This window comes from Bufo gargarizans, chromosome 3, assembly GCF_014858855.1.
Source record: "Bufo gargarizans isolate SCDJY-AF-19 chromosome 3, ASM1485885v1, whole genome shotgun sequence".
NCBI lineage: Eukaryota > Metazoa > Chordata > Amphibia > Anura > Bufonidae > Bufo > Bufo gargarizans.
The window spans coordinates 206,108,203-206,132,829 of record NC_058082.1 but is presented as its reverse complement, the minus strand read 5'-3'; the positions used below and the strand labels follow the sequence as shown (position 1 = coordinate 206,132,829).

Below are 24,627 nucleotides of genomic sequence, written 5' to 3'. Positions count from 1 at the left end.
TCCATCATTATTACAGCATTCACCTTCAACTAACCTAGTGGCAGCATTGTTGAACCCAGGAGCCATCCACCACTGAACCCAATCACATATTCCCTCTCTTGATTTACCCATGCTCTAAATCCATCCTCATTGTGTAGAGTGCCTTCTAGAGGTAGAGTTTACAACCCTCCAGAGTTCATTCTCACTCATCACTTCTACGTCTTGCTTCCATTTTTCCCTTCAGCCTCTGTAGCCTGTATCGGACTCACATTTTGGAAGTCTACTGGCCCTAAACCAGCCTGTATCACATAGACCCCCACTTACAGTAGGCTTCAGGTAATAGTTTAGCCTTTAGCTCCTCAGGTAGCATCAGGGCATCAAACACCTTTCACACATTCAACATTCATTATTGATGGGCTTACCCATGGATCCAACAAAATCTCTGCTCCTCCAGATTACACTATAATAATGGGTGATACCAAAGGCATACCTAGAATCTATATTAATGTTCGCAGTCCTACCCTGAGCCATCTTACAAACTTCAGCGAGTGCCTTCAGCTCCGTCTTCTGCACTGACATTGCTGGAGAGAGTGGTTCTTACTTGACAACATCAGTTTAGGTAGAGGCAGCATATCCTGTCCAAGGTGATCCATCTTTGAATAACCTTAAACCAAATACAAGAAACTGTCTGGATTATTAAATTGAAAGGTTGGATTCCCCTTATATTCTGTTGATGCAAATACTCTGGAAACCCATTCTTCCACCTGATTGTTTTTCCCTTTAAAATGCTGCTGAAAATGGAAGTTTCCTACCTGGAGAGAGACTTAAAATAAACATGTGCTCACTGGGAGTTTGTTGAAGTTTTTTGTCACTGCATGTGCTATCGTTAGATGTAAAGAAGGACTCTTGCTGCGTTGTAGAAATCTCAGTGTTTGGTTTAGATACAATTGATTGTTTGTACATCTTGTTCTGCAGTTGTTATTAAGAAGGATCTTCCTACCTATAGGATCATGTATCAGTAGATAGGATGTAATGGAAGTCCACCCATTACAATATCCCACCTTTCCTCCTCCCCTTTACATCACCCCTTGGGGTCTGGTGAAATGTACCATGTTTCCTCAGTCAGTTCTGCTTTGGTGTATAACAGAGCACTGGTCCTAATCAGATGTCCCAACACATAACATATATAATATAAAACAATACCAACATAAAACAGACAAAGGGCCCCTTTTGACATAACACCTTCCCAACATAAAACATTTGTGAGAAAGTAAAAGTAATTAGCAAGAAGCCTCCAAGCGTTCCCGACGTCCGTTAAATACAGCTGCAAAATAAAACACATCAAACAGTTATTGTCATGATTAAAGAACCATATTCAACCAATATTACATATTTTTTACCACGTGGATTTTCTATTATCCAATTTATTTTATGTTTTTATTTTTAGGATATCCGATTACGATCTATAGTTATTAGGAGAGTACTTTTGACATTCTCTGTTATACCACACATCACACCCTACTTTCCATGCATTCTTCATTCACACAATAAAGTAATGGTAAATGTCACAGCATCTTCATCTCCTAGGAAAGAGAACAAACATCTTAATATCATTACATCAAATTCATAAACCTCCACATTGTACTGGATTAACCAGAGGTTATCACATACCTTGACCCATATCACTTACTTTCATCCATCTCATATTTTGACTCCCTGCTAGAGAACAAAGCCCTGAAGGTTTGCTCTTTTCTCTCTTTAGACTTTCCATCTGTTAACCATTCTACAACCAGCAGCACCTCTCCCCACCTCCACTTTCATTTGGCATTTTTCCGATGTCATCGTTTCAAGAACTTTTTGACTAATTCCCTAGCTTCCTTCTTACCTCTGTCTATGCCGGCCATACCCCATCCCCCATCCCCTATGGAGAGGAGGAGGGTGCATCCAGACTACACAGAAGCCCCTCTAGCTTCACCTAACTGACTCCATAGACACTCTCACTCACAATTGTAAACTGGGAAATCTACTATCAGGTCTTATATGCCAATCAACATACCCTTAGGCTGAGTTCACACTGGCATGATCGATATGTTCAGGATGCATCCCAGGTGTAATGCAGCAAACCTGTGCGAGTAGGTACCCAATTGCAGTCAGTTTTGACTGCGATTGCGTTCCGTTGTTCAGTTTTTATCGCGCAGGTGCAATGTGTTTTGCACGCGTGTGATAAAAAACTGACTGTGGTACCCAGACCCGAACTTCTTCACTGAAGTTCAGGTTTGGGATTGGTGCTGTGTAGATGTTATTATTTTCCCTTATAACATGGTTATAAGGGAAAATAATAGCATTCTTTAATACAGAATGCATAGTAGGTGGTCAATTGAGGGTTAAAAAATAATTAACTCACCTTCTGCTTTTGATCGCGTAGCTGCCGGTCTCTTCTTACTACTTTAATCACCACAGTGATTGGACCATGTGATCTGACGTCACCACAGGTCCTTTAGCCGGCAGCTTATGATTAAAGAAGTAAGAAGAGACCGGCAGCTACAAGATCAAGAGGAGAAGGTGAGTTAATTTTTTTTTATCCCCTTAATTGACCACCTACTAAGCATTCTGTATTAAAGAATGCTATTATTTTCCCTTATAACCATGTTATAAGGGAAAATAATACAGTGAATAGACTGTCACCTAGCCACCATGCGTGGCACATAGAGATGGCTTTGACTTTAGGAGTCTGTGTAACTTCAAACTGTTTGACATTTGAACCAGGGAGACTTGATTTATTTGGCTTTCTCCCCTCACACAGACTGTTTGTTTGTTTTTAAGTAGTTTAGTCAATTGCTTTACGGTTGTCGAGGGTTCTTTAAGAGAAACTAAACCAGAAACATGAATCCATATATTATCTCCTAACTCCAAACCTGAATAAATCCCCCTCTTCTTCTGAAGAGCTATCTTCCTTTTCTGTGTTTTTACTTCCCATTTCAACCTTGGCCCTGATCTTAGAATCCTTTACAATTACTGGGGGATTCTTATATCCCTCAGCAGGTAGTGGGATATCTCCCATGTGTCCCGCCGAGTCACTGTCAGTAGAGATTTGTTTAGCTGGCACTAGCAGTTCACTATAGTTGGGGGTTTTATGATATGGGGGGAGGGCAGATGGGGCTACAGTAGGCTTTTGTTCATCACCATCTGTAGATGGCATACATGAAGCCTCTTATTGTTCCCTATTGTTGTTTTTTTTTTTCCATTTTGTTCAGCAACTGTATTTGTAGTCACTGGTCTTTCCCTGATGTGGTGGCTTCAATATATGTATGCAAATGATTTTGGATTTGGATTTCTGGCCAGGAGACAGTAAGTGATAACGTCCTTTTGTGCCACTTGCCACACCGCTTCTCTAAGTCCGTTTTATCTTCAGGGTATTCCTGACACATGACTGTTAATGGAGATGTCATGGTCTGATCATAATCTCAAATCGTAAAAGATATTAGTAATGTCTCTAATTGAGGAGTAACTCAAGGTCACAAACGCTCCAGCAGAACGATGTGCAATGCTCTGCTAGGTACCAATCCGAGAAATATGGCACCAGTTAGTACAATAGTTAGTTTACGTCACCTCACTTGCCTTGCTCAGGTTAAAGTCTACTGACCCCACTCACTACACAACAAGTGTCCCCTTACCTTAATGCAAGCTGAGGGAACAACACAGTCACGGATTTTACTACTCCACAGTGCGCACAGTAAAGTCCAAAACACCACACCAAAGGTGTGTCTGCTTACCAAAATGTAGAGTTTCAATCACTCAGCGTATGCAACAAATGGTTAGTACAGACAGTTAACACAGCAATCACAACACAATTGCAATGACATGTACAAAAGAATACATCACCCAAGGGATTATGTACGCGCTTTCTGGGTCTTTTGCATTGGTTTAAGTAACCAATGAGCCGCGTTGCGAACTGACCCCTTCCTACTTTGGCCTGAATCCGAGTTTTGGTCCTTAACCAATAGGGTATCTCTTTCTCTCATACAGGTCTTTTGCACTGAGTTTATGTAACCAATGAGCCGTGCCTCTAACCGTAACTGACCTCTTCCTACTTTGGTCCGAAACCGAGGCTTTGGTCCGTAACCAATAGGGTATCACTTTCTCTCACACAGGTTTTACAACCAGCGCTGGACAGTAGTGGGGCTCACTATCTGTTACCCGCATCTTCTTTCTTTAGAGATTTAGAACCAAATCCCATTGAAATTGGACCAAAAAATTATTCAATTAATTAATCAATTGATTGATTAAAAATATATCTAATCCAATTTTAGATTTGGACAGCAGTGACGCAAACCTGACTGTTGCCCTTTACTCATAAATATTCTCTTAATAAATGTCACACTTCCTCAGAATGGCAAAAAAAAAAAAAAAAAACATTAAAAAAACTACTTACTGGACTATGGGGCCACTGGAAAAAACTGTGCGGACAGACTTTAGCAAAGCAAGGTGCCTGCTTACCTGTAATTTGTGCAGGCCTGCACTACTGAGATTTTCCTAATGGTCACACTGCCAGCACGTAGGGTTTGAGTATCTGAGAAATGTTGTGGGAAAACCACTCAGAAAACGCATTCTTCAGGAAGAATAAGGTTTATTGCGGCTAGTCTGGAGCATCAACAGCTTCAATCGCCCAAAGGAAAATGCTCAAAGGGGGGGAGAGGCCCACACTTATCTTATACACATAACCATCCTAAACTTTACATACTTGTCTTATCCTCATTAGATAGGTTAAACTCTCTCTACAACCCCATTGGACATCTCCATATATCGATAATGCTTGTTTCATGTTCTTCTTGGCCAAAATCTGTTATTCATTACCAATGCTTGCTTCATCTACTCTATAGCCCCTCACCCAAGTGAGTCTATCCCCCACTTTAGGAATGTGTACACACACATAAGATTTGGGAATGTAGTGTCTGGTATAATCAGGCGGCATTATACTATATATTTTTCATTTTCTCCTTCAGAATGACCACTTAAGCTACACCTGAGACCAGAGGTGTGGTCATACCCAGCAACAACACAGAAGAGTGAAACCAGAGAGGCTGTCAGATCACATCACGTGCAGCCAGTCTCCTAGATCTTCTGACCCCTGTCACAGGAGAGACCGTGACAGTACCACAGGACACGCAATAAAACCAGAGCCAAAAGATTCTGGACACAATCCAAAACAAAGAAGCTCACAGTCGTCACTGTACACACATTACATGCAGTGGTCAGGCTATACATACTGCGCTGGTACTCAATGTTAAAAGACAAGTGTGCAAATCGATCCACAGTTAGAAAATGAAAACATGGTGCTCACTATAAAATGTATTTGATTTAATCTACAGTGTAACAAATAAAGCAGGATGGGATCAAGGGTTTGAGAAAGCGTCTGTGTATGCGAAATGGCCGTAGACCGCCTGCTCTCCAGATTATTTCCTCCTGTCCTGCTTTTTTGTACACTGTGGATTATATAAAAGAAGACTTCTTTATGGTGAGTGCCATGTTTTCATTTTCTAACAGTGGGTAGACATTTATCATTCGTAGTGCGTGACTTTGACAGAAAATTGTCAGATGTTTTGGTGCATGCCTTTATTGTGCAAAATTCTGCTAAAGTTAAGCCCCCAATGCCAGGCTTCGCCACTTTTCGAAGTGGTATATTATTAAGGACAAGTTTAGTGTTTAGATGTCTTTTTTATAGCGCATTTATTATATGCGACTTTTGCAAAAGTCGCAAAAAAAGTTGCATCTCCACACCAGGCAACCCTTTGTGGCACAACCACATCACACCTGCACCAAATTTATCAAAACCGAGCACCATTTCATAAATGTGGTGGAGCAACACAAACCACAGACAGACCTAAAACTGAAAAGCACAGCCAATGACCTAAGTTCCTAACAACAGGCAAACAAAAAAGATAAATAACCAGCACATCTTTTACCCCGAAAAATAAGAATGTGAAATGTTATATAAGCTACTGGTTTATCATAGATTTTCTGTTAGATTTCTGAACTTGTGGCACAGCATCTCAATGAAAGTATTTTTTATTATTTTTTGTCTTTGCTGTTTTATGTCCAGGAGTTGGCAGATCTATGGAGTATAAATTGTCATCTTTAAATGTAAAAACCTGTGGAGATCTCCAAAATCTTACAATGTCAAAACTTCAGAAAGAGTTTGGGCCAAAAACTGGCCAGATGTTGTACAGATTCTGCAGAGGATTAGATGATCGGCCTATTAGAAAAGAGAAAGAGAGAAAATCCGTATCTGCTGAAATAAACTATGGCATCCGGTTTACAAAGGTACCGTCCTTTATCCTATGTTTTTGGATGTTTTGATCAAATTTTTTTTGCAATTTTATATTTGACTATGTGTTTGGTATTTGCTGTATGCATCACATAAATACTAGTATTTACTACTGAGAAGAAATTTTGACTTATGAAACTCTTAGGCCCCTTTCACACGGGTGAGTATTCCGCACGGGTGCAATGCGTGAAGGACCTTCTATCTTCATTCAGCAGGACCTGCGCTGATGTCAGCGCACTCACCATGTTGATGTCAGCGAAGGCCCTTTTGCAGGTCCTTCAAGAAGAACAAAGAGGATCCCGGCTGCGCGATCAATGGATGAGGTGAGTAATGTTTTTGTTTTATTTTTAACCCTCAATTGACATTTTACTTGGCATTCTGTATTAAAGAATGCTCTTATTTTCCATTTTAGCCATGTTATAATGGAAAATAAAATCTACAGAACACCAAACCTGAACTTCAGAGAAGTTCGGGTATGGGTACTACATTCAGTTTTTTTTCTCTCATTGCGTGGCTACTCACGTAGGTTTCCCGCAATGCCACCTGAACGAATCCGGCCCTCACCCACGACACCCGTGTGAAAGAGGCCTTAGAAGTTTTCTGGTTTGCATCAACATCTTTAAAAATAATCATGTATAAGGATGACTGTAATTTTGTAATGTATTTCTTTTACATTTATTGCTCCTATCTTCCAGTCTAGGCTGTGGTCACATGACCACATGATCTCCATGCAGCTGTTTCTTAGTTCTTGTGATGTTATGTCCATGTGCCTGTAAGCAGAAACTGGGGCAGTGATAATGGAGTGTCTATGTAGATAGCTGGATGGGAGGAGCTATAAACTAGCTGGGAGTTGCTAGGGGTGGTGCTGGAGCTGTTGGATTGAAAGAAGTCATTGGTTTGGTTGGATACAGAGCCCAGAAGTAATACATACAGGTTGTAAGCAAACCAGAGTAATTACTTTACATTGGGGAAACAATATTGAAAAAGAAGCATGGGCAGGATGTACATGAAATATGCAACTACATGAACATTTCTGTTAAAAACCTTTAGTAATCCCAGAAACACCCTAACAATTTTGCTTGAACTCTTCTTAGGCTCTGTGAAAAGGCGTAACGGTTCAGCTTGAGCAGAGCTTGGGTAGCAGAGTGAGGGGTGAGGGCTGCTTTTTAACCATTATCTCGTGCTGTGTAACAGCTAAAGATATAGGTCTTGTTTGAAAGCTGGAAATCTAAGCTTTAAAACAAGACCAGGATCACAGCAATTAGCCCCTCTACATCAGGAGATATAGCCTTTAGAAAGTGTGTCAGCAGTGAAAAAAGTTGAAAGTGAAGGCTTCTATCATACAATACAGTGTAGTAGGAAGCTGGAAAAAAATCCAAATGGGGTGAAACTGGAAAAAAAATTAATTCCGCCAGTTTTATGGATTTCTTTTTTTATAGCTTTCCCATTGCAGGAAACTGATCACAACTAACCATGGCATCTGAGGCATTAAGTGTCTACAGTCATCGTTGTTGCTAATTGTAGGCATTAGGTCTGGGTGCCTGCTGTGTGAAACCTGGCAGCTATGGTGCAAACAAAAAAAACCTGTAAATTGTCCAGCAAAATTCAAGGTCTCCTATAGTTAAATTGAAGAAAAAAATGTAAAGGTTATGAGTATGACTAATGGAACACAGAAGTGGAAAAAGTTACTTGTGTTTAAAGGGGTTGTCTCACTTCAGCAAATGGCATTTATCATGTAGACAAAGGTAATACAACTCACTTACTAATGTATTGTAACATAGTTTATAAGGCTGAAAAAAGACGACTGTCCATCCAGTTCAGCCTGTTATGCTGCAAGTTGATCCAGAGGAAGGCAAAAAATACATGGTTATTAGATCTCCCCTGAGTCATCTTTTTTCTAAAGTGAATAACCCTAATTTTGATCTGGGTACTGTAGTCCACCCATTCCAGTTATTACTTTAGTTGCCCTGTGGTACCCCACTAGTGACAGTGACCCAATCTGAGTATGTACTGTTAGAAAACAGAGGGTAGTTATTACTGAGCCAGTTACTTACCCACATACAGACATTTTCCCCCAGTCCAAGCATTTTCATTTTATACATTAACCTTTTATGTGGTACAGTGTTAAATGCTTTGGAGAAATCCAGATATACGACCTCCATTGATCCGCCGCTGTCAAGTCTAGAACTTACCTCCTCATAGAAACTGATTAAATTAGTTTAACATGATCTATCCCTAATGAAGCCATGCTGATATTGCCTTATTTGCTTATTTTCATTGAGGTGCTCCAAGATAGCATCTCTTAGAAAACCTTCAAACAGTTTACCCATGACAGATGTTAAACCTACCAGCCTATAGTTTCTGGGCTCTGTTTTTGGACCCTTTTTTGAATATTTGCACCATATTTGCTAGGCGCCAATCATGTAGAACACTCCCTGTCAGTATAGAGTATGCAAATATCAGAAATAAGGGTTTGGCTATGACATTACTTAATTCTCTTTAGGGCTGCAACGATTAATCGATGTAATCGATTATATTCGATAACTGGATTCGTTGTCGACGAATCCAGTTATCGAATAATCGCCGATTCGTTGCTATGCGGGCGGGCGGTCGCTGCATCTTTATTTTACCTTTTTACAATGACGCTCCTGTAACAGCCAGGCAGAGCGGATGGCGGCGTAACGTCACTCACTCACGTGACGCGCCTGCTCCGCCTCCTTCATTCATGAGGTGGGCGGAGCAGGTGCGTCACGTGAGTGAGTGACGTTGCGCCGCCGTCCGCTCTGCCTGGCTGTTACAGGAGCGTCATTGTAAAAAGGTAAAATAAAGATGCAGACGTGATTAGTCTGACTTATAAGCATCGGGGCCGGGGCTGTTATGGGGAGGGGGGGGTCTGTGTATGGCACTGCTATAGGGAGGGGGGGTCTGTGTATAGCACTGCTATAGGGAGGGGGGGTCTGTGTATAGCACTGCTATGGGGAGGAGGGGGTCTGTGTTTAGCACTGCTATGGGGAGGGGGATCTGTGCACTGTTATGGGGAAAGGGATCTGTGCACTGTTATGCCCATAACAGTGCACATATCCCCCTCTCCATAACTGCGCCGCCCACAGATCCCCCTCTCCATAACTGCGCCGCCCACAGATCCCCCTCTCCATAACTGCGCCGCCCACAGATCCCCCTCTCCATAACTGCGCCGCCCACAGATCCCCCTCTCCATAACTGCGCCGCCCACAGATCCCCCTCTCCATAACTGCGCCGCCCACAGATCCCCCTCTCCATAACTGCGCCGCCCACAGATCCCCCTCTCCATAACTGCGCCGCCCACAGATCCCCCTCTCCATAACTGCGCCGCCCACAGATCCCCCTCTCCATAACTGCGCCGCCCACAGATCCCCCTCTCCATAACTGCGCCGTCCACAGATCCCCCTCTCCATAACTGCGCCGTCCACAGATCCCCCATAATAGTGTCGCCCACAGATCCCCCATAATAGTGTCGCCCACAGATCCCCCATAATAGTGTCGCCCACAGATCCCCCATAATAGTGTCGCCCACAGATCCCCCATAATAGTGTCGCCCACAGATCCCCCATAATAGTGTCGCCCACAGATCCCCCATAATAGTGTCGCCCACAGATCCCCCATAATAGTGTCGCCCACAGATCCCCCATAATAGTGTCGCCCACAGATCCCCCATAATAGTGTCGTCCACAGATCCCCCATAATAGTGTCGTCCACAATTTGTTTTAATATGGCCTTTGAACATAATTTTTCAAGTAAGATCATATAAACCTCTGTTTTGTAATTTTGTCGTTTTTCCCGATTAATCGAAGAAATTAATCGGCAACTAATCGATTATTCAAATAATCGTTAGCTGCAGCCCTAATTCTCTTAGTATGCTATCTACTCCCTGGCAATTTGTCCATTTTAATCTTTTTAAGATACCGCTGTACTTCTTCCTGGATCAGGCAGGGTACTTTTAATGGGGAATTTACTGCATTTCATCTGACAGTTTATTTTCTTTAGTGAATACAGTGGAGAAAAAAAATATTTAATAGCTTTACTTTCTCCCCACCGCTCTCTGCAACTCCCCCCTCATTACTCTTTAAAGGGCCGACCCCTTCAGATTTATACTTTTTTTCTATTTATATAATTGAAGAAAATGTTATGGTTAGTTTTACTCTCTTTGGCAATTAATCTCTCTCACTAGTTTGGCTGCTTTTATTTGTCTTTTTTTTTAAAAAATTTCCTTTATAGTTTTTTACGGCTTCCTCACTATCCTCCTGTTTTAGTGATTTAACCTCTTCAGGACACATGTCATGTTCTTTTTGGTTGAGAACACCTATGTTAAATCCATGTAATAACAGATCTTTTAATTCTTTCTGGTTCTCAACCAAAAAGAACATGACTATATCTTTGTTGCATTTCCAGTTATTCCAATTTTACATGCTCTGCCAAAAGTGCACAAATAAATTTCCCCCCCTCTCCTGAGACCAATCGTCTCGGGTATAGGGTCATAGTCAGAACGCCTCTGCCAATGGGTAGACTCATTACTGCAACCCCTGATCCCAAATATCCCTGGTTTTTTGAGGGATACGAAATCCGTCTTACAAGCAGTACAAAATTTAGAGTGGTCCCAAGAATACTTATGGGTGACAGCGGATGTGGTTGCACTTTACCCTAGTATCCCCCATAACCTGGTTAACATTTCTCTAGGGTGGTTTTTGGAGAATTTTGGAAATTTTTCGGCAGTGCTTACAGAATAAGTGGTGGCTGTGGTGGACTTCCTTCTGAGACGGAATTACTTTGTTTGATGGAAAGTTTTTCCTGCAGACATCGGGGGTGTCGATGGGGGCCAAGTTCTCTCCCTCCATAGCTAATATTTTCATGGCATGGTGGGAGAGGGGCTTTCTCCTCATCGACACCAACCCATTTTCAGATAGCATAAGATGGTATGGCCGTTACATCGATGACCTGATCTTTATCTGGTCTGGGGATGTGGCGGCCATACCATCTTTTGCAGAATATCTGAACGCGTGTGTGAACGGTATCCAATTTACTGTTCAACACAGCGCCAGGAACATAGAGTTCCTGGATCTCCGTCTCAGGGGGGACTCCGCCACAGCCTCCATATACACCAGCACATATAGAAAACCAACAGCAGGAAATACGTTATTGCATGCGAAATCATGCCACCCTACTCACACCATCAAAAATATACCCAAAGGAGAACTATTCAGGGCTAGAAGAAATTGCAGCGACGAGACAGCCTATGAGACAGAGGCGCAAGAAATTATGAGAAGGTTAGCACACAGAGCATATTTAGAAAAAATGCAGAGATATTTCAAATATGAACAAAAATGCAGAGATATTTCAAATATGAACAGAAACACATTGCTGGCTACACATGTGGGAACTAGGAGACAAAAAACTAGAGAGATTTCCAAATGTGATAAGAAAAATATTTTTGTCACACAATATAGCAATGAATATATCCACATTTGCAATATTGTTAAAAAGCACTTCCCACTGCTAGCATGTGACAAAAAATGGGCAACAATGGCACAAAAAGGCATTAAATGTGCAGCACGGAAAACCCCCACCGTAGCCAGCTTTGTGAGCCCATCCCTTTTCAAAAATGATAAATCTAGAACAACAAAAAGTACATGGCTGTCAACAAAAGGAAACTATAAATATGGACACTCCATCTGCACTTGCTGTAAATATATGAAAATGTTTGCATGCTGCAGTATGTAGGATGTACAACAAACGCAATAAAAACACGTATCAGAAAACATATATCAGACATATCGCACCATGAGAACCGCAACATATCGGCGGCAAGTCTCCATTTTGCTATGGTACATGGTGGTGATGTCTCCTATATGTCAGTACAAGGTATTGAAAAGGTTAAAAAACCAATAAGAACAGAAAAAGGAAACGCTTAAACAGAGAATCATATTAGATTTTCTGTTTAGAAAATCGCCAACCACAAGGCCTAAACAAAAAACTGGATTTAATTCTGCAATATTAATTGGCAATTCATCTCTTTTTTTCCTATTTCTTCAATTTAGTTTTTTATATGGACTATTCTTTTGGTATGTTTTTATCTATGTACACCTTTGTGGAGGGGAGTGGTTGATCTTCAGCCTGATTGCCTCAGGTGAGGAAGCTCCCCCTCCTCTCTATAAGGCTAGGTCTACACGACGACATTTGTTGCGCGACAAAAAGTCGCGCGACAGATAGGGCGCAACAGTTGTCGCGCGACATTTTGTTGCACTAATGTCGCGCAACAATTTTTATAATGGCAGTCTATGGTGTCGCACTGCAACATGCGACATACTGCGACGCGACAGTCGCAGAAAAATCCATCTTGAATGGATTTTCTGCGACTGTCGCGTCGCAGTCGCAGCATGTCGCACGTTGCAGTGCGACACCATAGACTGCCATTATAAAAATTGTCGCGCGACATTGGTGCAACAAAATGTCGCGCGACAAATGTCGTCGTGTAGACCTAGCCTAAAGGTAAACTCAACAGTGTTATTGAAACAGTCATGAGTAAGGGCTGAGATTGAATTGCGCCCGAAACATGTAGACTCTGCATTTTTGTACCTGGATTTTATTGAATATCGAATAAAGCCTTTTTTGGATTACCACAACCACAAGCTGGACAAAATCTTTTTCCAATATACTATATAGTGTACTGTACTGTATTGTACAGACATCAGACCCACTGGATCTTCAAGAACCAAGTGGGTCTGGGTAAAAAAAGTGGAAAAAAAGTAAAATCAAAAAACACATTTATCACTGATTTTAAAAATGAAAAAATAAATAAAAAATTCCCTACACATGTTTGATATCACCGCGTCCGTAATGACCTGATCTATAAAACGGTCATGTTACTTTACCTGAACGGTGAACGCCATAAAAATAAAAAACTATGATGAAATTGAAATTTTGCCCACCTTACTTCCCAAAAAAGGTAATAAAAGTGATAAAAAAGTCGTATGTATGCCAAAATAGTACCAATCAAACCGTCACCTCACACCGCAAAAAAAATGAGACCCTACCTAAGATAATTGCCCAAAAACTGACAAAAGTATGGCTCTCACCTTTTTGTCACCTCACCTCACAAAAAGTGTATTCGCAAGCGATCAAAAAGTCATACGCACCCCAAAATAGTGCCAAACAAACAGTCATCTCATCCCGCAAAAATCATACCCTACCCAAGATATTTGCCCAAAAACTGAAAAAACTATGGCTCTCAGACTATGGAGACACTGAAACATGATTATTTTTTTTTTGTTTCGAAAATGAAATCATTGGGTAAAACTTGCATAAATAAAAAAATAGTATACATATTAGGTATCGCCGCGTCCGTGACAAACCTGCTCTATAAAAATATTACATGATCTAACCTGTCAGATGAATGTTGAAAATAACCAAAAATAAAAACTGTGCCAAAACAGTTATTTCTTGTTACCTTGACTGTTATGGGGGGGGGGGGGGGGGGGAGAGAGAGAGAGAGAGAGAATCTGTGGATGGCACTGTTATTGGGGGGGGGGGGATCTGTGGATGGCACTGTTATGGGGGAGGGATCTGTGGATGGCACTGTTATGGGGGAGGGATCTGTGGATGGCACTGTTATGGGGGGGATCTGTGGATGTCACTGTCATGGGGAGGGGCATTTGTGGAAGGCACTATATAGCATCTTATGTTATATGTGTCATCCACAGATCTCTCTCCCCATAACAGTGCCATCACAAAAAGTGTAATATAGAGCAACCAAAAATCATATGTACCCTAAACTAGTACCAACAATACTGCCACCGTATCCCATAGTTTCTAAAATGGGGCCACTTTTTTGGAGTTTCTACTCTAGGGGTGCATCAGGGGGGCTTCAAATGGGACATTGTGTAAAAAAAAAAAAAAACAGGTACAGCAAAATCTGCCTTCCAAAACCGTATGGCATTCCTTTCCTTCTGCACCCTGCCGTGTGCCCGTACAGCGGTTTACGACCACATATGGGGTGTTTCTGTAAACTACAGAATCAGAGCCATAAATATTGAGTTTTGTTTGGCTGTTAACCCTTGCTTTGTAACTGGAAAAAAATTATTAAAATGGAAAATCTGCCAAAAAAGTGACATTTTGAAATTGTATCTCCTATTTTCCATTAAATCTTGTGGAACATCTAAAGGGTTAACAAAGTTTGTAAAATCGGTTTTGAATACCTTGAGGGGTGTAGTTTCTTAGATGGGGTCACTTGTATGGAGTTTCTACTCTAGGGGTGCATCAGGGGGGCTTCAAATGGGACATGGTGTCAAAAAAACCAGTCCAGCAAAATCTGCCTTCCAAAAACCATATGGCGCACCTTTCCCTCTACGCCCTACTGTGTGCCCGTACAGTAGTTTACGGCCACATATGGGGTGTTTCTGCAAACTACAGAATTGGGCAATAAATATAGCATTTTGTTTGGCTGTTAACTAGGGATCGACCGATTATCGGGTTTACTGATATTATCGGCCGATTATTGAGGATTTTGACTGTTATCAGCATTTATTTTGCCGATATTCCGATAACGTATTGGGAACACAGATCGTGCTGCTCTCAGCGCTCTCCGTGTTCCCTCAGCAGTACAGGGGAGAAGGAAGCAGTGTCTCCCTCCCCCTGTGCTGCTGCTGCCGCTGCAGCCAATGGGAGGACAGGGGACAAGAGAAGGGGAGGGGCTGTGGCCACTGCGCCACCAATGAAGATAAGTCTCTCATTTATTCATATACAGGAGGCGGGAGCTGGCTGCAGAATCACGTAGCCGGCTCCCGACCTCTATGAGCTGTAGCTGCGATCTGCGGTAGTTAACCCCTCAGCTACCGCTCATAGAGGTCGGGAGCCGGCTATGTGATTCAGCAGCCAGCTCCCGCCTTCTGTTCAATTTGAATAAATGAGATTTATCTTCATTGGTGGCGCAGTGCGCCCCCCCCCCCCCTCCCAAGCCCCACAGTATTAATCATTGGTGGCGCAGTGCGCCCCCCCAGTATTAACCATTGGTGGTGCAGTGAGCCCCCCACATTAAAAACATTGGTGGCGCAGTAAGCCCCCCCCCCCAGTATTAATCATTGGTGGCAGTGGCCACAGGATCCCCTCTCCCCTCCTCCGATCGGAGCCCCAGCAGTGTAATCCTGGGTCTCCGATCGGTTACCATGGCAGCCAGGACGCAATTGAAGCCCTCGCTGCCATGGTAAGCTCCATGCTGCTGTGTGCGCAAAGCACAGAGCAGCAGGGACAGTGAGAGCTCCTATTCACCCTGATGGAGATCTATCAGGGTGAATAGGACAAGGGTTCTAGTCCCTAAGGGGGCTAAAAGTTAGTAAAAATAAAAAAAAGTTAAAAAAATAAAATTAAAACACCAAAATATTAGGTATAAATGAAAAAAAGATTTACAAAAAAAAATACACATTAACAATAAACATTAATTTTCAGCAAATTTGTGTAGGAATTTATTATTTTTTTTTCAAAAATGAAAATTCCCAAATTATCGGTATCGCCCCTAAAAAAATCTATATCGGTCGATCCCTACTGTTAACCCTTGCTTTGTTACTGGAAAAAATGGATTAAAATGGAAAATTTGCCCAAAAAATATAAATTATGAAATTTTATCACCATTTGCCATTAACTCTTGTGCAACACCTAAAGGGTTAACGACGTTTTAAAATCAGTTTTGAATACCTTGAGGGGTGTAGTTTCTAGAATGGGGTCATTTTTGGGTGGTTTCCATTATGTAAGTCTCACAAAGTGACTTCAGAGCTGAACTGGTCCCTAAAAAGTGGATGTTTGAAAATTTCTGAAAAATTTCAAGATTTGCTTCTAAACTTCTAACATCCCCCAAAAATAAAATATCATTCCCAAATTGATCCAAACATGAAGTAGACATATGGGGAATGTAAAGTAATAACTATTTTTGGAGGTATTACTATGTATTATAGAAGTAGAGAAATTGAAACTTGGAAATTTGCAATTTCTAATAATTTTGGGTAAATTTGGTATTTTTTTTTTATAAATAATTCTTTGGACTTCATTTTAACAGTGTCATGAAGTACAATATGTGACGAAAAAACAATCTCAGAATGGCCTGGATAAGTCAAAGCGTTTTAAAGTTATCAGCACTTAAAGGGACACTGGTCAGATTTTCAAAAAAAATGGCCTGGTCCTTAAGGTGAAATATGGCTGTGTCCTAAAGGGGTTAAATGCTTTCTTTTTGTCATTTATTGCTTTCCTTACAGTTCTATTTATCCACATTGTTTTTGTTTGTTCCTTAACCTATTATTCCCATAAGGTATACATGTACCTCTCACAATTAGATTTTAAGATCCTTTTAAAAATATCCCATTTTGTGGCTGTATTTTTATTTTTGAGGACCTTGTCCCAGTTAGTTAGGCCTATGGCCTCTCTTAGTTGGCTAAATTTAGCTTTTTTGAAGTTCGGTATTTTTGTTCCTCCCTGAAGAAACACTCTTTTGAATGACAATTGGAAGGTTATTACTTTATGGTCACTATTTCCCAGGTGTCCCCCAACCTGCACATCTGTTGTTCTGTCAGGTCTATTAGTTAATACTAAGTCCAGTGTGGCCGTCCATCTGAACTGTGTCCATATTGCCTCCTTTTTTTTTTTTATCACTTTATACACTGCTCGTATCCAGGAGTTACGCCCACCCTGCAATCCAGCTGTGGTGGCGGTACTTGAACACGATAAGAAAAGGTCTCTGGTGGCTGCTACCGCAAGAGTGTGCATAGGTTGTCGCTTTTTCCTATAGTGTGCAAGCATTGCCACCGCTGCTGGATTGCAGGGTGGTCGTAACCATGGAAAATAGGGCTGCATCTAACTATTATATGAATAATTGATTAGTTGTCGATAATTTCATCGAATAATCTGGACAAAAACAAAAAACAGTGGATGGCACTGGTATGGGGGGGGGGGATCAGTGGATGGCACTGGTATAGGGGGGGGATCTGTGGATGGCACTGTTATGGGGGGGATCTGTGGATGGCACTGTTATGGGGGGGGATCTGTGGATGGCACTGTTATGGGGGGGGATCTGTGGATAGCACTGTTATGGGGGGGGGATCTGTGGATGGCACTGTTATGGGGGGGGGGGGGGATCTGTGGATGGCACTGTTATGGGGGGGGATCTGTGGATGGCACTGTTATGGGAGGGGGGATCTGTGGATAGCACTGTTATGGGGGGGGGGATCTGTGGATGGCACTGTTATGGGGGGGGGGATCTGTGGATGGCACTGTTATGGGGGGGATCTGTGGATAGCACTGTTATGGGGGGGGATCTGTGGATGGCACTGGTATAGGGGGGGGGGATCTGTGGATGGCACTGGTATAGGGGGGGGATCTGTGGATGGCACTGTTATGGGGGGGATCTGTGGATGGCACTGTTATGGGGGGGGATCTGTGGATGGCACTGTTATGGGGGGGGATCTGTGGATAGCACTGTTATGGGGGGGGGGGATCTGTGGATGGCACTGTTATGGGGGGGGGGGATCTGTGGATGGCACTGTTATGGGGGGGGGATCTGTGGATGGCACTGTTATGAGGGGGGAAATCTGTGGATGGCACTGTTATGGGGGGGGGGAAATCTGTGGATGGCACTGTTATGGGGGGGGGGGAAATCTGTGGATGGCACTGTTATGGGGGGGAAATCTGTGGATGGCACTGTTATGGGGGGGGGATCTGTGGATGGCACTGTTATGGGGGGGATCTGTGGATGGCACTGTTATGGGGGGGATCTGTGGATGGCACTGTTATGGGGGGGATCTGTGGATGGCACTGTTATGGGGGGGATCTGTGGATGGCACTGTTATGGGGGGGATCTGTGGATGGCACTGTTATGGGGGGGATCTGTGGATGGCACTGTTATGGGGGGGATCTGTGGATGGCACTGTTATGGGGGGATCTGTGGATGGCACTGTTATGGGGGGGATCTGTGGATGGCACTGTTATGGGGGGATCTGTGGATGGCACTGTTATGGGGGGATCTGTGGATGGCACTGTTATGGGGGGGATCTGTGGATGGCACTGTTATGGGGGGGGGGAAATCTGTGGATGGCACTGTTATGGGGGGGAATCTGTGGATGGCACTGTTATGGGGAGGGGAATCTGTGGATGGCACTGTTATGGGGGGGGGGAAATCTGTGGATGGCACTGTTATGGGGGGGGGGGGAAATCTGTGGATGGCACTGTTATGGGGGGGGGAATCTGTGGATGGCACTGTTATGGGGGGGGAATCTGTGGATGGCACTGTTATGGGGGGGGGAATCTGTGGATGGCACTGTTATGGGGAGGGATCTGTGGATGGCACTGTTATGGGGGGGGGATATGTGGATGTCACTGTCATGGGGAGGGGCATTTGTGGAAGGCACTATATAGCATCTTATGTTATATGTGTCATCCACAGATCTCCCTCCCCATAACAGTGCCATCCACAGACCCCCCCCCCCCCCCTTCCCATAACAGTGCCATCCACAGATCCCCCTCCCCATAACAGCCCCGGCCCCGCTGCTCATAGCAGTATTTTTTAACTGGCAGTAACTTTTACATTAAATCACCACATCTTTATTACCTTACAATGAAGCTCCAGTAACAGGTAGAGCGGGTGGCGGCGTAACGTCACTTACTCACGTAATGCTCCGCCCACTTTATGAATGAAGCAGGCGTGTCACATGAGTAAGTGACGTTATTCCGCCGCCCGCTCTGCCTGTTACCGGAGCTTCATTGTAAGTTAATAAAGATGCAGTGATTTAAAGTTCAAGGACCCGCAGGCATAGCGCCTGACCGCCCACTCCCACACGCATAGCAACGAATCGGCCGATTATTCGATAACTGGATTCGTTGACAACGAATCCAGTTATCGATTATCGATTTAACGTTGATTAATCGTTGCATCCCTAATAGAAAACTAACAGTGTATAATGTGCTGGAAAAATGAATCAGTCAGCAAAGTAAGCAATATGGACAATGACAATACATTAGCCTTGTATTAAGTTCTCTTCATGTCTACATGATATATGCCATTTACTGAAGTTTAAGACTAAAATTAGTAATGTCACTAAGGAGTTAAAGTGCACTTCAGTCACCCAAATATTTGCTTCAGTCGTACATTCAAAATCTACAATAAAAAAGTAAAATTTTCTTGAGGGTTTTTCCATTTTTAATGAACTGTTGGGGGGTTAAGATGTAAATGTTGCTCTTGCCCCTTCGTTTTAGTGATTGGTAAGGTTCTCAGTGTCCAGCCCCACAGTTCAAAACTGATGTCATTTAGGGCTCTTTCACACTTGCGTTCTTCTGTTCCGGCATAGAGTTCCGTCATCGGGGCTCTATGCCGGAAGAATCCTGATCAGGATTATTCCCATGCATTCTGAATGGAGAGAAATCCGTTCAGGATGCATCAGGATGTCTTCAGTTCAGCTAAAGGTTGCATTACCTGATCCGACGTTTAGCTTTTTCTGAATGGTTACCATGGCTGCCAGGACGCTAAAGTCCTGTCTGCCATGGTAAAGTGTAGTGGGGAGCGGGGGAGCAGTATACATACTGTCCGTGCGGCTCCCGGGGGGCGCTTCAGAATGACGTCAGGGCGCATGGATGATGTGATCACATGGACACGTCATCCATGCGCATGGGGCGCTCTGACGTCATTCTGGAGCGCCCTGGGATCCGCACGGACAGTAAGTATACTGCTCCCCCGCTCCCCACTACTACTATGGCTACCAGGACTTTAATAGCGTCCTGGGTGCCATAGTAACACTGAAAGCATTTTGAAGACGGATCCGTCTTCAAATGCTTTCAGTTCACTTGCATTTTTCTGGATCCGGCGTGTAATTCCGGCAAATGGAGTACACGACGGATCCGGACAACGCAAGTGTGAAAGAGGCCTAAGGCTGGATTCACATCACATTTTTTTATATCCATTTAACGTATAAAAACTTACATGTTAAACAGATGCCCCAGACAGATGCCATACAGTGGCATCCATTCACAATAGAGTTCCATTGTATATAAAAAAAAGTATACTTTTTTTTTTTTAACTGGACTCTGCAGGATACAAGAATGTGGTGTGCTGAATTTTTCTATCCTTTTTTTTTCTAACGTATATGTCAAACAGAGGCATAAAATGTGATGTAACTGGTAGCTGTATTACACTGAGATTCTTCATCAGATAATTGCTAAATTGTTAGCAATGATCTGGCAGTGTAATACTGCCGCTGATTGCCCGATGATCCAAATCTTTTGACATGTTAAATAAAAATTAACTTTTGCAGGCGAGTCGGCGACAGATTGTGGTGTTTAATCATGACTATCTGCTGCCAGCTAGGGCTGCAACGATTACTCGATACAAAAAAAAATCCTCAATGCAAATTTTGGGCATCGAGGATTCGTTTGCATCACGTGACTACGGAGCGGGAGTGAAGCGCTTACTAGTAATCCTGCTACGTGGTCTCCCGCTGACCCGCAATGTGCTCGGAATACTCACCTTTCCAGCAGGGGGCCTCCGGACACTCCACAGGACGTCCATTGTCCCGCGCTGCACTGATCTCCTGATGTACGCACGCCATGACCTGACTGACGCTCTGTGTGATGTCAGGCCCAGAGCAGCGCGGAAGTATGGAGTGTCGGCAGCACCCCTGCTGGAAAAGTAAGTTGGTGACACCGAGGGGGTGGGGGCGCGACTAAGGCCGGCGTTCACAGCATCATAGCAACCAATGATGCTGTGCACTCCGGGTGTCAGGAGGGGGGCAGGCTGGGCTTTCACGGACCTCGCATTCGTGGTTTAACTGAAGTGTGGCCCGGCCTTAGGGGAGAGATGGCACAAGGGGGAGTGGAGCTGATGGCACTAGGTGGAAAGAGCTGATGGCCCTGGGGTGGGAGAGAGCTGATGGCCCTGGGATGGGAGAGAGCTGATGGCACTGGGGTGGGGGAGAGCTGAAGTCATTGGGGGAGAACTGATGCACTTGGGCTGATCGCACAGGGGGGAACGAAGGGTGTTGGGGACTGATGGCAGGGGGTCTGATGAGTTTTTATTAATGCATTTTTTCTTAGATTACTCGATTGATCGTAAAAATAATTGGTAGAATACTTGATTGCTAAAATAATAGTTAGCTACAGCTCTAACGTCAGCAAATAACTATATAGCATGGGGATGAGCGATGGCATAGCGATTGCTCCTCCCCATGCTGCGTAGGAGATTGCTGCATGTAATAGCAACGGTCTCCTCAGCCAGCGAGCAGGCGATTGCCGGGAAAGAACGCTTCCCGCCTGACAACTGTCTGTCACATCAGGCTGTGTATTACAGCCTTTAGTGACCCCTCTAAGGAAGCAAATTGGCATCTGGCAGAAGCCATCGTTTTAGTACCATAAATCATAATATAATTACTAAGTATTACTTTCCCTCGGAGATTTACTCATACCTGCTCAGTAGTGCTATGTACAGATAATACTGTTTACTAAATGTCATCAGATATACAGTGCTGCCCATAATTATTTATACCCCTGGCAAATTTTGACTTAAAGTTACTTTTATTCAAGCAGCAAGTCATTTTTTGACGGGAAATGACATAGGTGTCTCCCAAAAGATAATAAGACTATGTACAAGAGGCATTATTGTGGGGGGAAAAAAACATTTCTCAGCTTTTATTTACATTTGAGAAAAAGTGTCCAGTCCAAAATTATTCATACCCTTCTCAATAATCAATAGAAAAGCTATTGCTATTACAGCAATCAAACGCTTCCTATAATTGCAGACCAGCTTTTTGCATGTCTCAACAGGTATTTTTGCCCATTCATCTTTAGCAATGAGCCCCAAATCTTTTAGGTTGGAGGGTCTTCTTGCCATCACCCTGATCTTTAGCTCCCTCCACAGATACTCAATTGGATTCAAGTCTGGACTCTGGCTGGGCCACTCCAAAACGTTAATGTTGTTGTCTGCTAACCATTTCTTCACCACTTTTGCTGTGTGTTTTGGGTCATTGTCATGCTGAAATGTCCACTGGTGCCCAAGGCCAAGTTTCTCTGCAGACTGCCTGATGTTGTCCTTGAGAATCCTCATGTATTGCTCTTTTTTCATGGTGCCGTTTACTGTGATTAGGTTCCCTGGTCCATTGGCTGAAAAACAACCCCAAAGCAGTAGGTTCCCACCACCATGTTTGACAGTGGGGATGGTGTTCTTTAGGTTGAAGGCTTTTCCTTTTTTACGCCAAACGAAGGAAACATCATTGTGACCAAACAATTACATTTTTGTTTAATCTGACCATAACACAGAAGACCAGAAGTCTTCTTCTTTGTCAAGATGAGCTTTTGCAAAGGCCAAGCGAGATTTTGTGTGCCTTATCTGGAGAAGTGGCGTCCTCCTTGGTCTGCCAGGGGTATGAATAATTATGGGCAGCACTGTAGGTGCTTGTGGACTACTCCTTGGAACAGTTTTGGTCTAGCTGTTTCAATGGGTTTGTGCTCTGCTGCTTTATATGTTTATTGTGTGCAAAACACCATTGCGGGCCGAGAACTTAGTGATGTGTTTATTCGCAGTAGCTGACTGTTTCTTGCTAATAGAAAGTGTTTGTTCTCAGACCAGTGAAGCTGAAGCCTTTTTGATGAACCTTGCAGAAGAAATTCAGCGAAGGCTAGAATCAGCTAAAATGAAAGGCAGGAAACTTACGCTGAAGGTTATGGTGCGAAAAGCCGGGGCCCCCATAGAACCTGCAAAATATGGTGGTCATGGAATATGTGACAACATTGCAAGGTGAACATTTGTCTGTATTATAATGTTTTATTTCACTGGCCGATGGCTAACCAGCCATTCAGGCACCATAATGGCTAGCTGAGTGTAAGTAGCAGCATGAAGAGCCTCGTGAGACTTCTGAGACACATTGTGGCCAGACTGGTTTTGCTTTTTTTTTTAACTTTGTTGTACTTGTTCTTTTTGATTTTTCACAATGATCAGGGCTAACCTCGCATTTCCTGGTAATGGCAAGTTGTCCATATGACTGCCTATCTCTTTCTGCTTCACACAGGGCTTTTTGATTAAACAGAATCTGTCACTCTGATTTTGGACCATCATCTACCGTAATACATGAGTAGTACTGCAGATAAGGAGTCCAGAGTGCTATTTTTTTACTTTCTTACTGCGCCTCCACCCCCACCACAGTTCCCCCCACTGTCAGAGTTGCTTTGAAAGACATTGTCAGGACTGCTGTGCATGGGCATGAGTCCTCTCCATTATGTTAGAACAGCTTAGCAGTCCTTATTGTTTTACAATGCAGTTTTGAATGCTGACATTGGGGGCAGTAGAAAAATAAAAAAATAGTGGTCTGCAGTACTACTCATGTATTACTATAGATGATAATCCAAACGCGGGGAGACAGATTCCCTTTAATACAGATATTAATTTATCATTAGCAGCTATTAGATCATTTTATCCCTCTGTGCATCTACTGACACTTTGTCTTCTGGTTACCCAGGTCAGTGACTCTGGACCAAGCCACAGATAGTGCCAAGTTTATTGGCAAAGAAACCGTGAAAATGTTTCAGTCAATGAAGCTAAATGTAGCAGACATGAGAGGGGTAGGTCAATTAAATAATAATACTTTTTCTCTCCATATCAGATCCTATGTGTATATGACTGTGATTAATACTACATGTCTGAGTACATGTATTGTCTGACATGTTGCCTGTACATTATCCCAAAAGGCTTATGAATTACAACTTCTTGTCCTCATAAGGTTGGACTTCAGATGCACCAGTTGGTTCACACGAATGTATCTAATGGAGGTTCCTTCTCATCAAGATCCGGTCTGTTGTCTGGAGCATCCCGTTCACTAATCGATATGTTTCAGGAAAAGAGGAAAATGAAGCCAGTCATGGAAGAAGATGGCAAAAGAGGTAATCTCATCAGATCAAATAGTGTTTTTATCTGGCAATAGTACAAATAAAGTCTTCCAACATTAGAAAATATTTGTATCCCAAAAACAAGGCACATAATTCACGTTTAAAGAACATTCGTCTGCAGGATTGACCCTATTAAACCAAGAACTGTGTATGTTACAGTTGGTTACGTGCAGAGTGATACTACCCCTCTCTTGTTCATATATGTGGGCCTGTTTTGGTGAAATGTAACTTTGATTCCATATGCTAATGATGGTTTCAGTGTGTCGCGGGGCAGGCCTAGCTCCTTGAAGCACCAGAGCTCCTCCGCCTTCCCCCTTAGCCAGTCCAGAGTGACGGGGCCAGGCACCATCATTGTCCTCCTGCCTGGATCTGTAAACGCACGCATGCAT

General features: G+C 43.1%; 1 protein-coding gene across 3 annotated transcripts in view; it reads left to right on the top strand.

The window, feature by feature from the left end:
- REV1 (REV1 DNA directed polymerase) overlaps positions 1-24,627 on the top strand; it is a 91,624-nt gene that overhangs the window by 56,479 nt on the left and 10,518 nt on the right. For all 3 annotated transcript variants that reach the window (XM_044286960.1, XM_044286958.1, XM_044286959.1), the window contains exons 13-16: positions 6,080-6,300; positions 22,921-23,093; positions 23,812-23,914; positions 24,073-24,232. In XM_044286960.1, coding sequence (XP_044142895.1) covers positions 6,080-6,300; positions 22,921-23,093; positions 23,812-23,914; positions 24,073-24,232 — 657 coding nt within the window. The remainder of the gene's footprint in view (positions 1-6,079; positions 6,301-22,920; positions 23,094-23,811; positions 23,915-24,072; positions 24,233-24,627) is intronic.